The sequence below is a fragment of the Vicugna pacos genome, chromosome 11 (genome assembly GCF_048564905.1).
Source record: "Vicugna pacos chromosome 11, VicPac4, whole genome shotgun sequence".
In the NCBI taxonomy this organism is placed as follows: domain Eukaryota; kingdom Metazoa; phylum Chordata; class Mammalia; order Artiodactyla; family Camelidae; genus Vicugna; species Vicugna pacos.
The window spans coordinates 30,121,306-30,138,147 of NC_132997.1; the positions used below are offsets into that span (position 1 = coordinate 30,121,306).

Sequence of the window (16,842 nt, forward strand, 5' to 3'; positions counted from 1 at the left end):
TCTGAATATCCAAAGAAATGCATGATCTTCTTAGACACTGAAGTTGTTTCTAATATCTCATTTTAACATCCTCTGATCAATCATTTATTGACTGTAGTTCCTAGGCCTAGAAAAGGTGTTATTAGAGACACATAGTCTTGTTTTCAGCTCTCAAAAAACTGAATTGAATCTATTAAACACATATCCTTAGAAAAGAGTAAAATGTTGCAATGTGTAAAAGTAAAATTTTCTATGAAGTTTCTAAGAAGCAAGCATTCCGAGTGGACTACAGACAAGGAGGAAGGCTCTGAAGGCGGTCCAGTGTGAGCTGGTGTGTGGCTACGTGGATCGATGGGGGCCCAGACAGACAAAGGGCAGGACAGAAGGCACTGTGTGCTGGGCGGACACTGTGACACAGCGGCCAGTCAGCAGGACGCTGTTGGGGAAGAGGCCACCAGAGATGAGGACAAGACTGTTTTGAGAAGAGGAGGAGCTACAGCTGGAGGATTCCTCAGACTGAACTTACAGAAGAAAAGCTCGAGGCTTTAAAAATCAGGCAGGTTACAAGTGGGATACAGCGCGCAGGCAGCTGTGAAAGGCGTGAGAAGACCCCTCTGCACCGCTGCAGAGCGATCGCCAGATGTGCTGTTTCCCGAAGAAAGTAAAGTGAGCAAGAGCACGAGTATTCACTTCATTCGTATGAAGAAGTGAAGGAGATAATACATACACTCTGTGTGTGTGCGTGTGTGTGTGTGTACACAGATGTGCTTGTATCTCCAAAAGAAATAAAAGCCCAGTAAAGATGGTCACCTACAGAGAAAGGGAAAGACTGAGGGGAGAGTACAGAAGACAGGACTTCTCTGAACATCTGTGTTTCATTATTTTGATTTTGGAAGCAGGCAGATATTTTACACAATTAAAAACAGTATTAAAAAACCCAAATTAAAAACCCAATGGAATCTCTAAAAACAGAAAGATAACTGAAAAAAAAACCCCAAAAAAGAACCTAACCAGTTAGCTGATGGCCAGTTGGTGGCCTAACCAAATAGAGAAAGCTATTTCAAGTGCTCTTACAATGGAGTGTTCTCACGGTGCACTCATAATGGCATCCCAAGGGCAAAAGAACCACAGAGAAATCTTAAACTGCAGTCAGTAGGCTTGTTACAAGTGATAATGTTGTCATCTTATTTTGAAAATGTTTTATAGATAGATAGAGCAAGTAATTAATTATGTTAATGTCATCAGGAATTAAGATGAACAACATGAATAAGAAGAAATATAAACATAAAAATCCAAGAAAAAGTGAAAGTAGCAGTATGAACTCATGCTTTGTTTCTTTTTCTAAAAAACACATTCCCTAGCTTGTCCCCTAAACAGGCCGAGCAGAAGTGGCAGCCCCACAGAAACGGACGCGCCTAACCCGGGATTTGTGGTCTCTGCATGCTATCACCTCCGTGCAAGGGAACAGGGGCTCCTTGGGGGCAAGGTTTGGGGCCCCTCTGGGGAAGGAAATGTCCAAGGCGAGCCTGGGACATTCTTCTGCTCCAGAAAAGAAAGAAGTTAATCACACTGACTTGCTAAAAATTTGAAAGGCCGTGTTAAAAGGATGTAACAACTTGAATCTACAGAGGTGTTAATCTGAATCCGTCAGAAAAACAACTGCAACGGTTTGAAACTACTCACAACATTTATAAAAAAATACCTGAGTTTGTGCCCACACTTCAAAAATAAAAACAAATACAAAAATTAGAGGTTGCCAGGGCACTAACTCATTATTCTAAAAATAAACAGAGGAGCAGACACAGCATCGACCTTGCCTTTCCTGCGCAGACCACACTGCGGGGCAGCCAAATAGCCAAGAAGGGAGCGGCCTTCCCTGCGGGACAATCGGAGCTGACAGACGCTGGTGGAACGAGAAACGTGGAGAAATCACTACTTGGCGTCTCCTAATGAAAACGTGCATCTTGGCTGCTCCAGCTACTAGGTGAGGGACTGAGGGCGAGCTCTACAGTGGCTGAATCAGGCTGATGCCACAAAAAGCAAGCAGCCAGACGTGCTCTGCCTCCTGCCATGATGTCACGGAAGGTGCAAAGCACCCCTCAGCCGATCATGAAATCGAGAACTGGGACCTAGTCCAGCCTCTAGAACTAGAGCCACAGGAACGCAATCAGCCAGATCCAGAGTGTGGGAAGTTCTACAGAACAAAGGGCCCAGTTTCACCAACAAGTAAAGGACGTTAAAAAAAAAAGTGGTTGGGAGGGTGTCAGGGTTAAGAAGACGTGGCACACACCACACACGGCAGTGCGTGGGCCTTGTCGGGACCCAGAATCAGGAGAACTGTTAAAACAATTATGACAAAACTGGGAAAAATTAGACAGTGGGGATGAGATGATCACAAGGAATTATATTACCATCACTGACTGTCGTAAGTTTAAAAAAAGTCCTGTCAGTCAGAGGTACCTACTGAAGTATTCACAGGTAGAATGATTTGCTCCTTGACATTTGTTTCAAAACACCACAAAGAACAATTAAAGCTGGGCAATAGTCATGTGCGGCTCTCTTCTCTGATTGCTCCCAAGGTTTAGGTAAGTTTGAATGCTGCCAGAATACACTTAAGAAAATCGGACGCAGTAATCTGGTGGTCTGGAGGTGGAGAGGAGGCGGTGCAGTGATCCGGGCACAAGGGCTGAAAGTCTGAATGAGGACAGGTGGGCAGACTGCAAGGGACGACGGCGCCGGACAAATGACTGGCCTTAGGGATGACGTGGACTGCAGAGACAGGAGTCACCCCTGGTTCCGACGCTTCCAGCAGAAAGCAGGTGGAGATGGGCAGGCGGAGAGGGTAGCGGGGAGGGCAAGCGGCTGCAGACATCGGGGTTGGGTTTCGAAGGACGGCAGCTTTGCTGAGTATAAAGCAACGAAAGAACACCTCTTTGAACTGTCCACAGAAGGAAGCTACGGGGCGAGACACACTCCTGCCTTGGAAAAGGGAAGACAACGCTCTCAGCCCACTGGAGAGAGTCTTAATACTGGAAAGAGCACCTAAAAGTACTACTTTAGAACTATCACCTTTTGGTTCCTAATACGATCCATCTGAGTTTCCCGGGGATATAACAGGGCCATCTGTCCTTCCTTCGGCATCATTTACTACTTTATTTACAGGGGCGTAATTTACATTCAGTACAGCACACAGATGTTAAAGTGTTCATTTCTATGGGTTTTGACAACTGCATACACCCATGTAACCACCACCCAGAGTAAGGCACAGCACATTTTTATCACCCCATGAAATCTGTCTGTGCCCCCTTTTCTGGTCAGCTCCCCTTCTCACTGCCCCCACTCCTCGCAGGGACAGCTCCTGTCCTGAATTGACCACATCTCCACTTTGCCTGTCCTCGGGCTTCCTGTGACTGGAACCACACAACATGTACCCTTTTGCCAACACCATGATTCTGAGCTTCACCCTTACTGGCAGGTGTAGCAGTAGTCTGTAGTCTGTTCCTTTTTATTGCTGTGTAATAGTCCACTGTGTAAATACATCACAACTTAGTTATACATTGTCCCACTGACAGACATTCAGGTCATTTCCGGCTTTTGGCTGTTAGTAAAAAGGCTACCATGGATATTCTTGTACCAATTTTTTCATGGCCATATGTTTTAATTTCTCTTAGGTAAATACCCAAAAATGGAATTTTAGGGTCACAGGTTAGGGGTATGTTTAATTTTATAAGAAACTGCTAAACAGCCGTCTAAACTGGTTGTATCATTTAAATCCGCCACCTATCACTCATTAAGTGACAGGATTTATAGACTCTGTAATTCTTTGAGTATTTTGGTTTTATCATTCCCAATGACCAACACATATTTTTCTGTATTAACTTACTGTAAACATTTTTGAAGTATGTTACACGTACTGCTGTTTAAGCTACTCAGGACAGATGTCTCATGGATAATACACTGCTTAAAACAGTCTCCCCACAGCTCTTAAAGAAAACACTTCAAGATTTAGGAACAAATTGCAAAGGATCTTACACCAGCTCAGATGCAGAACTTCTTACTGGGAAAAGGAATGGGAAATAAACAGAGAGGTCAGATTGAGTTCGGTAAAGAAAGATTCAGAAAGTATTTGTCTGGTAAGGCATTTGGCAAGAAAAAGCAGTTTAATTTCAGTCCTTGTTTTGTACAGCTTTATGTCTGACCTTTATGTCTGACCAATAGTTTTTACTTATGAAGCACTGACACTTACTTGCAGGGATGGACTAAGACAGTCTCGTAGTATTTCCTGATGATTTGGTTCACGAACTATTTCAAAAATTTGTTTTCTCTCTTGTGAGGGGTGAGCTGGCGACAAGATATGCACCAGCAGCCTCCCGAGCTGCATTCGGAAGGTCTCCTTGCAGGAGCCCAGGAGTTTAGCCCACTGCTGTCTGGGACCACTGGTTTTACTTGAACCCTTAAATCAAAACAGGAATGAATTAGGATCAAACCTCTTAAGTAACAATAAACTAACATCAACACAGCCCTAAAAATCAAGGAATATGTTTTACACAAATGGGAGTTTGAAAGAGGCAGACAGACATGGATGTTTATTTATAGCAGCATTGTTCAAAATAGCCAAAACATAGAAACAATCCAAATATCCACTGCTGGATGAATGGATAAACAAAATGTGGTATATACATAGAATAGAATATTGTTGAGCCTTGAAAAGAAATTAAGTTCTGCTTCAGAATGGATGAACTTGAAAACATTACACTGAAATGAACAACGAAATAAGCCACACACAAAAAGGGTAAGTAATGTTAAATATTGTGTAACTTATAAGAGGCATCCAGAGAGTCAAATTCATAGAGACAGAAAGTACAACAGTGGTTATCAGGCACTGGGGGAGAGGCTGATGGGGACTTAGGTTGAAAGAGTACAGAGTGTCAGTTTGGGATAATGGAAAAAGTTCTGGAGATGGATACTGGTTGTGGTTGCACAACAACGTGAATATACTTAACGCTGCTGATTTATATACTTAAAAACAGTTAAAATAGTAAATTTTATGTTACCTATACTTTGCCACAAGTGAAAAAAAAGAATAGATAAAGAAGCTAAAGTCCTAAGTCACTTAACAAAATTACTTAGGGCTTGGAAACTTTAAAAAAAAGAAAGAAAGAAAGAAAGAAAAAAACCATCAAAAAATAATAGTAGCTAAGCCTACATCGATTTTGCAATATAAAAGAGAAAGCCATAATAAAGATCTGAATTAGGACTAAAATACTGAGCATAACTGTCACGAATTAAGAACTGCATGTAAACTGACTATCAACACCCCCAACAAATAACCAAGCAAGCTGCTTCCAATGTGGCCCCACTGAGACTAACCCCACCCTGATCAGATATCCTGTATCTGGTTTAAAACCTGGAATCAGTACACTTTAGAGTTCATTCTGAGTTTCGGAAATGGCTCTCCAGTCACTCCTAGTCCTAAGGACCCTGCATGAGTGATCTGGATCTAAGTGGAACCTACAGACAACATCGAGCTTAGGTCAGAGCCTGGCCCAGTCGTGACCGATGAGTTCTGCTGGAAGCAGAGCTGCCTCTGGTCTCCACGGAGCCTGCTGACCAACTGTCCCTGCGGCCAGCTGTGCGTGGCCCACAGAGACCCAGTGGGGTGGATGGAAAATGGAGCCTGACGCTTGTCAGTGCTCTCTGTGAAAATCTGAAGAAGCTGGGTATGTTTAAGCCAAGATCTAAACTTTGTAATTATTTGTAATAACAATAATAATTCTAGAGTAAGTAGCTTTAAATAAAGTCTTTAAAAAACAGGTTATTAAACTCTCATAGTAACCATCGAGTTCCTACTCCTTTCTGATGCTGATCTGAGTTACTAAATCACAATATTAGAAAACAACTTTTGGGTAAAGCCTTAAAAACTCACTGCAAGAAGTGAGCCCTTTTGGAAAAGGGAAGGTAGCAACATATTTTACTCCATTATTAAAATTCAAGTTGTCTGAGTTTCAGAAAACTGGGTGAAAGAGTAGAAAAGTGATTTTGAAAACATATGATGCACACAGAACCTCTGCTCTTTCTGTGTGAATGAGCACTTCCATGTGATTGGTTTACTTACAGTAGATGTTTTGAATGCTTCTACCAGATAGGTGAACACCTCTTTCTGAAACGGGTTGACAGCAGAAGGCTGCTGTTCATGATGAATATTTTCTTCAGAAATTTCAGTCTCGGAAACTGAGGTCTGGCTTTGAGCAGCATTTTCTGGAGTACTCAAAATGTCAATAATGTCTGGATTAAACTCTTTGAATTAAAAAAAAAAATTCAGTCAAACCACCAGGACCTAGCCATCACAAATGGTAGTGATGCTGGTAAAAAATATTTTGTGTAACTACTAATTCGGTTATCACCCTGTAAATGTGTGGTAGGTGCATTAGATGTAGAAACTACAATACACTAGAGCAACAGAATTCACCTAAAGCAACGTAGACATTTAAACATACGTAAGACATGCAATTCTAAATTAAAGATTGATTTTCCTAATGACGATGAATTAAACTGCAATACTGTTAAAGTCATGAGGTTCTTCTACAAATTAAACACAAACCTTGTGGTATTTACATTTGATGGACGTGCAGACCTGTTTCACTGCACACGCTAGCCCATTAAATGCTGCATGTGATACAAATGGTTCAACTTCAGGGGAGGATATAGCTCAGAGGCAGACCGTGTGCTTAGCATGCACGAGGTCCTGGGTTCAATCCCCAGCACCTCAGACAGACGAATGAATAAATAAACAAGCTTAACTATCCCCCACCAAAAAGACAAAACAAAAATGGTTCAATTTCATAGTTTAGCCTGTTTGCCCCAAATATAAATTAGAAAAGTTAAAAGAAAAAACAAAAAACCTTGAACGTATTATATTTTTCTAGTGATCAACTTTCATGTATCTTTTACTTTTTCCTGCCCTTCTTAGGGTCATTTGAACATTTTTTAGAATTTTGACGTATTTGTAGCACTTTTGAGTATATTTCTTTTTTGACGGGGGGATGACAAGTAATTAGGTTTGTTTATTTTTTTAACGGAGGGACTGGGGATGGAACCCAGGACCTCACGCATGCTAGGCATGCACTCTGCCACTGAGCTCTACCCTCCCCCTCTTGAGTGTATTTCTTTGTACAGCTTTTTAGTGGTTGTTGTAGATATCAAATTTTACACATAAATATATAAATCACTAGCTACTACAGAAACACAAATTAAAAGCACAATGGTCTATCCCTCCACTGTCAGAACGGCTAAAATTTAAAATAGTGAGGATTCCAAATATTGGTGAAGATGTGAAGAAAACTGGGTCACTCATACATTGCCAGCAAGAATGTAAAATTACACTGCCACTCTGGAAGAGTTTGGCAGTTTCTTAACAAGAACAAAACACACAACTACGATACAATTCAGAAACCGCACTTCTGGACATTTATCCCAGAACAGCAAAGACCTATGTTCACACAAAAACTTCCATGTGAATTTTTATAGCACTGGCTTTACTTGTAATAGCCCATAACTGGAAAACACCCAGATCATCTTTCGACAGGCAAATGGCTAAACTGTGGTATCTCCACACCATGGAAGACTAGTCACCAAAGCCAGAAAGGAACAAAATATTGACACACACAAGAATGGGCATGACTCTGCAGAGAATTGTGCTGAGTGAAAAAGGCCAGTCCTAAAAGGCCACGTACTGTATGATTCCACTTATTAACATCCTTGACATGACGAAAATATAGAAATGGCGATCGCGGGAAGTGGGTGTGGCTGTAAGAGGTAACATAAGGATCCCTGTGGCGACGGAATGCTCTTTTTCTCAACAGTATCAGGGTCAATATCCCTGTGGTGATACTGGACCATTGGAGGAAACTGGATACAAGGTACATGGAATTTCTCTGTAATACTTCCTAATAATTGCATGTGAATCTATGATTATCTCAATAAAAGCTTAAAAGATATACCAGAGGTGCTGTACTGTTTCAAACTCAATGCTCAATCTAGCATTTAACATATTAAAAAGCAGAATTTTATTCATGGCTATTAGTCCCAAATAAAAAATTCTTGTAATAGTGTGTATGCTAAGAATAAAAATATAATGCTGTTTAAAAATTTGAAGCCTAGTCAGCTCTTTCTTAAATTATTTCTCTTTTAATGCAATACCTGAGCAAGAACATATTTATTCTCTTATCCTACCTTGGTAAATTATCCTGTTAACTGCTAAAATGGCGAGCCTCTGCAGCCTCTGGGCAAGCTCCGTCTCGGTTGCCTGGACTGGGCTCTCCTGGCTCATCCTCCGTTGCATCATCATGTGAAGTTCATCACTTGCTACCGAGCGCATTTTCATCAGAAGAGAGTCAGTTTGCGCAAGAGGAAATTTTCGAGGACCTTCGAGAATATGAATTAAAATGTCAAATGCCAGACTTAAGAAGGATGAAGGAAACTATTTTTGCTGTAACTTTTTGATTATCAGACCATGAAAAGAAGAGGTGATTCATACAAAGGAAAGAGAGCGATTGAGAGAAAGTGATGTTTCTCCCTCTCTGAAGAAGTGCAACAGTACTTCTGATTTCCAAGTCCTAAGCACGAATGTTGAAGCTTGTGACACAGCTTCGTGGGATGGATATCATTTGGCAAAACTTTAATCTTCTGAAAAACTCAAAGATTTAGAAGGGTACGTGTATGTAGTTCCGAATGTTCTGACAAAATATTTTCAAATACTGTTTCACTTCCTTGTATTCCAGAATAATCAACAGATTTTAAGGCACATCATGTTTTAGTAAGAACATTATTCCTTCTGGGTAATTGACATTGTTGAATTTTGTAGAGTAGTTTTGAAAAAGTGTGTAAGTGACAGAGTAGAAATCAGTCCAATGAAGGTGAAGAGGTCAGAAAGGAAAGCACCATTCCAGTAATTCATTATTAAAATGATTTGTTACGTAGGCACCCTACGAATTCAGTCCCACAGAGGCATTCCCTGAGAACCGTGTCCTCCGGTGGGGAGGTAGGGGTGCTGCTCCGGCACCATGACTGCACCTGCGCCGGGAGGTACCACACAGGTCGTGGATCCGGGAGAGATGGAGGGGACTGAGTCTTGGTGTAACGGACTGAAGGAGAAGGGCATCGGAAGTTGACCATAGGAACCAAAATGACGTCTGGGTATGTGAGGAATAATGGAGCCCTTCATTGGAATTGAACCTTTTTAAAATTATGAAACCATGTATCAATTTCCATAAATAGCCTCTATAAATATTACTTAACATATGACTAAATTATGATAGGTTGTAATGACTCACCCTGCAAGATACACACACACATTTCAACAGCATTTCAGATTGCCCAGTATTTCAGATAATCTGTATTTTTCATCAGTTAATACATTTTGGTGGGTAGAGTCACCTTGGAGACAAAAACAAACTAAGTGGGAAGAAAAAACTTCATATCTGGGACACATTCAAGAAAAATATTATCAGACTATGCTCTTAGTTTAAGAAGATTCTTGTAATGTCTGCATCTCTGATGGCTTTCATGCTGGATAAGCAGCTGATAGTCACAATTCAGAGACACAGCAATAGGCCAGACCAGGAGATGTTAGGCCTCCTCCAGCGCCAGGCACCGGGAAGAGCGGGAGGGCGTCCCAGCAGCCAGCTGGGAGCTGCACTGAGCCGGCGTGGCCTGAAGGATGGTGCTTGTTTAGCCTCAGTTTCCTTACACGTGAGATGTGGGTTAGAAGGCAAAGTGCAGACCACCTCACAGGTGGGGACTTGTCACTATCTGACGCTACAGGAAATGCACATGCTTACAGGCTTATTGACCATTTCCTCCAGTAAAACACAAGTTCCATGAGAGCAGATAAGGTAATGACTGGTACACGGCTGATGTTCAATAAATGTTTGATAGCTGAATGAACGGATAAAGAGGTTTTTTATGCGGATTAAATAAGATAATGGATGTGAAGCACTGCCTGTCTCATACAAAGAATTAAAAGCTAACAGTTGGTATTGCTATTAATGGTTGAAATATAAAGGAAATTCATTTGCATGTGAACTATGTCAATAACACAATATTTGTATACATATGCACACGCACATGTATGATTATTTATGACAGTTTAAACATACGTGTAGTACTTTAAATAATACTCTAACGCTTACTTCTTCCTTTGCGTACTAAGGTGATATGTAAAGGTTTTCATACTGATAGGTAGATAAGTGGAAAAAATACGTATATAAGAACTTACATTATAGCAATGTAATAATAACAAACCAAACAAACAAACCCCTTTGTTATTGATAATGGGGGGGGGGAGATCATGGCAAATCAACGTAACCGATCGTTATGCATTCACTATAAAAATATATTACATGGAAAAGTGTCCACAGCACACTGATCGGAAACAGCAAGCAGTCTACAGACAGAAGGCTGGAAACGACACTACCTAGGCAGCGTCCTCTCTCTCATACACGCCCACATCAAAGGCAGACACGGACCCACAGGAACCGGTGCTTTGTTCGCCGGGTAGGAGGCTCCATTGGAGCTCTGAGCAGAACGGTGCCCAGGAGTCAGGCTGAGAGAAGACTGAGCTGGCGGTAACACAGCAGCTCACGCCTCTAAGAGCATGAGAACTTACATCTAGATATGACGGAAGTGCTGCTGGAGAAACCCTGGCCCCATGCCACCGATGTCCCGGGTTCACAGCCTACGGTCAGAGGGCCTGGTGTGCGGGGCCAGGGGGCTGTGGGCTTGGAGACGCCACCTGTCTCAGCAGTTTTCAATAAAAACTAAGTGATTCTATTCAGGAAAAAACATCCCCCCTCCTTCAAAAAACATTTATCACTAATGAGAACAGCCAGTTTTGAATCTTTGAAGGAACAGTTCACCATCTAAATGATGGAGAAACAGACTCCGCTTAGTCACTGCAGCATCACGAACAAGTGGGCCGATGAGTTTGGTAACCACGCTGCTCAGAAGCAGGGAGCTTCAGCACTGGGGACTTCGCATCAAGTGCACAAAGCCAATGCACTTTCGACAATAACTTTTGACTAACAGTGAGCTATTAAAACACAGTCTTCCCTAAATACATGCGTAAAACAACACGGGAGGAATTACCAAGCAACAGCATAACATATATGAAACGGAGTCATGAAGTCACTCCGTTTTATAAACCAGAGTCACGAAGACAGAATTTAAATAAGGCAGTACTCAAGGCAGGAAGAATTCTCAGGAGACCTGAGACGGAGGGTCCTGGAGACACGCCGAGCTGCTGCAAGGGGGTGGGCAGCAGCAGTGTCTAGTTCTAGGCCCCAGTACGTCTGAGGAATGGGAAGCTGCACTGGGTGACCTACAAAGTCTTTTATCAACTTCAAAACTTGCAGGAGTCTATAAGCCTCCTATGGCCCAGAGCGACTGCATTTCCTGAGACGGAGTAAAAGCATGAGCCCCAGGGTGAGGGGCGAGGAGTCAGGAAGCAGAGGCAGGAGGTTCAGAGAGAGGGCTGAAGGGTGCGTTCCACTTCTCTTCCACATCCAGAAACCCTGCAAAGGAGAGGTGTTCCAGAAGCGGCCTCCTGGCAGGCAGGGAGCTGGGCATGGCTGCCAGGCCTGGGGAAAGGCGGACTCCGCCTGGCAAGGCAGGCCCACCAGGAGGGGCGCTCACGAGGAGGGAGTGTGTCCAGGCAAGAAATTAAGGAAGAAGGTACAGGGCAGTGGGTTATGTGGATGTTTCAGAAGCTTTATTTACATAAGCTTTTCTTTCACATAATCTAAACATATTCCTGTGAGACCATGTATATTTAACAGCTTTTCTCTCCAGATGAGTGTTTCTCATGGCTTTCAAATTTGGAACAGCACAAAACACAGTGACATAGTTCAGCACAGGTAGAGGAAAGATCTTGACTCAAAAGGCCTTAAGACTGCAAGGGTGATTAAACTTCAATTTACCAAGTATTCTGTTTGGAGATGTGTGTGTGTGCGTGTGCGAGTGCGTACACATATATCCACCATATTTACATGTACATGTGTGTACACAGCCAATGTGTATTTGGGGGGCAGGATTTATGCTATATTCCTGGATTGTGTGTATAAGGGTCAGAGTGGATTTTGTGGAAAAAATAAGTAAGTCTAACAATGTTAGTGATTATTACTTGATGATAAGTCCTAATTTACAGCAAGCCCTAATGTCACGTGCATTCTAACCTGACCCGAGCCACTGTCACCTCTGCCTTCACTGTCGCAGCAGCCTCCTCCCTGCACTTCCCACTACCCTTCCCACCCTCCTCCAATCCACTCTCTATGCAGAAACCACAGCGGTCTGTGTAAAATGAAAATCTGGGTATGTCACGCTGCCTACTTAAAGACCTTTGGCACCTTCCCATTGGGATAAAACCCACACTCCCTAACGCGGCCTCTCTGACCGCACGTGAACCGGTCCGTGCCATCCTGTGCAGCCTCAGCCGGCCTCCCTGTCTCACGGAGCCCTGCGCTCTGGCCAAGTGGCTCTCTTCCCGTTCTCTGAGCAAGCGTAGCATTCTCCTGCCTCGGGGCCCGCACACGAGCTGTTCACCCCGCCTGAAACACTCTTCCTCTGACTCGGGCTACCTCCCATCTCCCCCCTCGTGCCTGTGCTGAAATCTCCTTCCTAACTCCAGGTGTGGGTCAGGTTGCCCCGTTCTGCTCTCTGTTCCTGCTCTCCACATTTCTCTGCCATTTCATGGTCTCTGCAAGGCCAGAACCCGCGTCTTTATTTTCATCATTGTACCCTCAGCACTTACCGCAGTGCTCGGCACAGGGCGGGTGCTCGGCAGAGAGCTGACTGAGAAGAGCACTGAAAAGAGAGCAGCAGGACAGTCTCCTCCGGGAGGAAAATCTCAGATTTTATAGTTTGACTTTTTAAACAAAGAAATGTTTTAAACATGTGAATGGCATCAGAACACAGGAGAGTCGAGCTACCTTCAATTTATGACGATTAAAATGTGATTTCGTGCTCACCAGCAATGCTCCTTCGCTTCTGCAACACTGCATGGTGGGGAGAAGGCGACTGGCACGAGTCTGCAAGGCTGTCAGGGTCATGGTTGGCGGTGGTCTTTATAAACTCCATGGCCGCCTGGAGAACTCTGAACTGCAGTGCGACAGCCATATCTAGGAACAGAAGACACTAGAATGTTTTCAAGCTATGTGGTTGTTAATTTTTTTACTGAATTGATTTTTATATTGATGCAATATCTAAATTGTCAATAGTTTATTACTAGACATCACTTTTAAAAAATTTGATCAACATGGGTCCTTGATGGCAAAAACATTTAACTGTTCTTAAAAACAATTCTAAAGCAAATTTCCAAATGATCACTACAAAAAATTCAATGGAAAAAACTAGCTCACAAATTGATTTCATTCTATGTAATTGTTTCAAAGAACAGGCTTTTTAACATATGAGGCAAAAGTTTAACCAGAAATCCTCACATTCTTCTGCCCCATATTCACTTTAATATTTGCCATTAAAGAAAACTAAAGGGTATTATTATTCAGCAAACGTCTTCTGATTCTACTTGTAAGAAAAATCAGCAGCTTCCCTGAATAATGTGTTGCCAGCTACTAATTACATCAAGGAATCACTGTCTTATTTTTGCCACTTAAGGCTTCTTTTCAAAGCTGGTAAACAAAGTACAGGATGAACTTTTAGTAAAACAGTTTCTCTCTCTAACCCACTCTCTACACGGAAGCCGGAGAAAGAGGATTAAGTTCTAATAATAACATTTTTGGCTATTATACAACTCCCCCCGCCCCACCCGCCAAATCCATCAAAATTAAATCTTACTTTGTGTCCTCTTGTTTTTGCTGTTTTGAAGATATCCAAGCAGTACAATGAGGTCTTCAATAACTCTAAAATACTGTGAGCCCGAGGAACTGCAAGCGTGGATTGTAACCGCTATGAGGAGCTGCTGTATGTCACAAGCCAGCAGTCTGTGTTCATTCGAAGGAACGCTACAGAAAAAGGACAGATAACGTAAGGCGAAAAGAACTGGTCTAAACTCCTGCCCACCAGCACTGGCTCCTCGGCGCGTTCCCTTGGTGTGCATCCTGCGTACTCAATGGCGGGTCACCCGACCCACACGCCAGGAGCAGACATGAGATGACACCCTTGACTCCTGTCACAGCCGGGCTTGCAGAGGGCCCGACAGGTGACCAGGTGACTGTGAATGGTAAACGGCGTAAGTGTAACAACAAGAGGTGAACACAAGACGCTGAGGGAGTGCACAGGCATTCGTGCCATGCTGAACAGGAAGATTCTGGGGGCACCAACAGGGATGTTCTGAGAAGGCTTCTCAGGGATGGTGACTTTGACTCAATCAACCTCTCTGAGTCTCACTTACACAAATTATAGTTATTTTAAGGATTAAGTGAGATAATAGATTTGAACATATATTAATCACTTATAAATACCTAATAAATATGAATTAGTTACTTCTGTCCCTCAATTTTTAAACTTATTTATAAAATCTACTTCAGTGTGTGACATTAAGCCTCTCCATTTACTTTTCCAAAATCAGGCAAGAGTTGGGAATTTGAAATTTGTAGATACTGACAGTCACATGCAGAACAGATAAACAAGATTATACTGTAGAGCACAGGGAAATATATACAAGATCTTGTGGTAGCTCACAGTGAAAAAGATGTGACAATGAATATATGTGTGTTCATGTATAACAAAAATTGTGCTCCACACTAGAATTTGACACAACATTGTAAACTGACTATAACTCAATTAAAAAAAAAATCAAGTTAGAGTTAGAGATGGTAACTGCTTTGAGTCGATTAGCAGAGCAGCACACAGGGGCACTGAGTAAGCACAATTTATTCAAAACAGCACAGCAACAAACCACTTCCAGGAGCAGCCTGCAGCACTCCTCCTAAGCTCTGCCAGCATCACGCCCTGCACTGTAATCAAGGCTAAACGTCTGGAGGAGGTACAATACTTTGCACTTCTTTGTATTTCTCATATGCCTAGCACCCAGATCCTAAATAAAACAGGTGTCCAATAAAAATTAAACTGAGATAAGTACAAGGAGTCCTCTCTCGTACCCAGAGAGCCTCCTTGGCCCACAGAATTACCAAGGTTATGATCCGTCTTCTCTGCAGAAATGTATTAAACATTTAATGCTTTAATGCGCAGTAAGATGATGCTTCTGGAGATTTGTGTCTTAACAATATGCCAGTAAGAATGCTATGCTGTACATCATAAATGCAGACACTAAAGGCACAAAATTCAAATAAAAATATTAATCTACTAACATATTTTATAAAGCTGTTAATCAATTTGGAGGGCAGTCTTTGCTGACGTACTTTGGTCATTAGAAATTAATTTATGGCAACAGGACACGTGTGCTGAACGTGGGCAGCACCATGACTTCAGAGCACAGGCCTCTGTGGCGAGGCAGACTCAGTCTCCAGGTCTCTGCCAGCTGCATGATCACCAGCAAGCTGCTGGGTCTCTCTCACCCTCAGTCTCCTGCTCCTGATGGAGGGGGTCATTTTTGTAAGACTACAGTGGGAGCCTGGTAAATACATTTCAGCTTGTCTTTAGGTCCTAAATACCTAAAAGTACGTCGTATAAACACCTTTTTGAAAAACCTTATTGAAAACAGTAGAAAACAGGCCCCCCTCATTCAATTTAATTTAATTCTATCAGTTTTGGAGGAAAGAAATTCTCTGAGTTTTCTGACACATTAGACGCTTTCATGTAACCTGCTCAAGTTTTCCCCTTTCCAAAGTTTTCATCAGAAGCAGTTTTCAATAATGATGAAAAACTTACTTCTTCTCTAACCCGTTCAGGGCTGCCACCGTGTTACACAACACATAGAGGAGCCCGTTATCCAGCAGCATGTCCGCCACCTTGGAGCAAGAATTCAGGATTTGCAGAAGCAGCAGGAGAGCGTTATGCAAGAGCAAGTTGTCATACAGGGAGGTCTCTATCAGCCCCAGCACAGGGATGACGGACCACTTCTGAAAAAGCTCTATGTTTTTCACATCTTCCAGATCAAACCTATAATAAATAACACACAGTGAAAAACCACATTAGGAACAGTTAACCATGAAATAAAGAAAACTGATTGCAATATGGGCCGTTTGGCTGACCTGATTTTGAAGCTATGAAACATAAGTTAGGGTAGCAAGGATCCTTAACCTTTTTTTTAGCTCACAGACCCTTCCAATAACAAGATTAAAGATGTTGCTAAAACTGTCCCAAGGTGAATATGCCAATATTCAAATGAAACATGCATATAATTTCGTGGTTTTAATTGACTCACTTTAATTTGTCCACGAACCCCTTAGGTGCCCAAAGAACTCCTGCTTCAGGGGTCTACACGACAGGTGCAGACAAAAACAAATCATTCAAGTGTTTGATACCTCATTTCCCTCATCTGTCACTATGTGTGCTGATAAGTGCTCTACCTTCTTCTCGAGGCTGTTGTGAGAATCACATGAGATAACACAGAGCTGCTTTGAAAGAGGCAACAGCTGTACGTGGATGAAAAGTGTCACTGCTGCAGGTAACAAGTCAACTGATCACGGTCGGAGCTGACCACTTACAAATAAGCAGGAGACACTTAATAATAATAAAAAGACACACATTCCCCTCCATCATAGACAGAAATAATAGTTTAACTTTTCTGCCTAACTTTTGGTTTGGGAGAAAACTATTCTTCATTTTCTGTACGTATTGGCTAATCCCTCAGCATTACACCAGGGTCAAAGCTCAGTCACCAGTGCGCCAGAAACCCAGGGGAGGCACGGGTTCTTCTCCCGCAACCTGAGGCTCTGATCAGAGTGA

General features: G+C 42.5%; 1 protein-coding gene across 6 annotated transcripts in view; it reads right to left on the bottom strand.

Annotated features, from left to right (window-relative positions):
- Positions 1–16,842, bottom strand: part of LYST (lysosomal trafficking regulator) — a 149,188-nt gene that overhangs the window by 49,175 nt on the left and 83,171 nt on the right. For 5 of the 6 annotated variants that reach the window (XR_012077287.1, XR_012077288.1, XM_072971018.1 and 2 more), the window contains 7 exons: positions 15,823–16,053; positions 13,828–13,994; positions 13,002–13,151; positions 9,052–9,213; positions 8,212–8,403; positions 6,095–6,276; positions 4,226–4,432 (listed from right to left, as the gene is read on the bottom strand). Coding sequence is in view for 4 of the 6 variants with exons in the window: in XM_072971018.1 (XP_072827119.1) it covers positions 4,226–4,432; positions 6,095–6,276; positions 8,212–8,403; positions 9,052–9,213; positions 13,002–13,151; positions 13,828–13,994; positions 15,823–16,053 (1,291 nt within the window). In the remaining 2 variants the exon portion in view is untranslated. The remainder of the gene's footprint in view (positions 1–4,225; positions 4,433–6,094; positions 6,277–8,211; positions 8,404–9,051; positions 9,214–13,001; positions 13,152–13,827; positions 13,995–15,822; positions 16,054–16,842) is intronic. The other variant, XM_072971020.1, reaches the window with a different exon arrangement.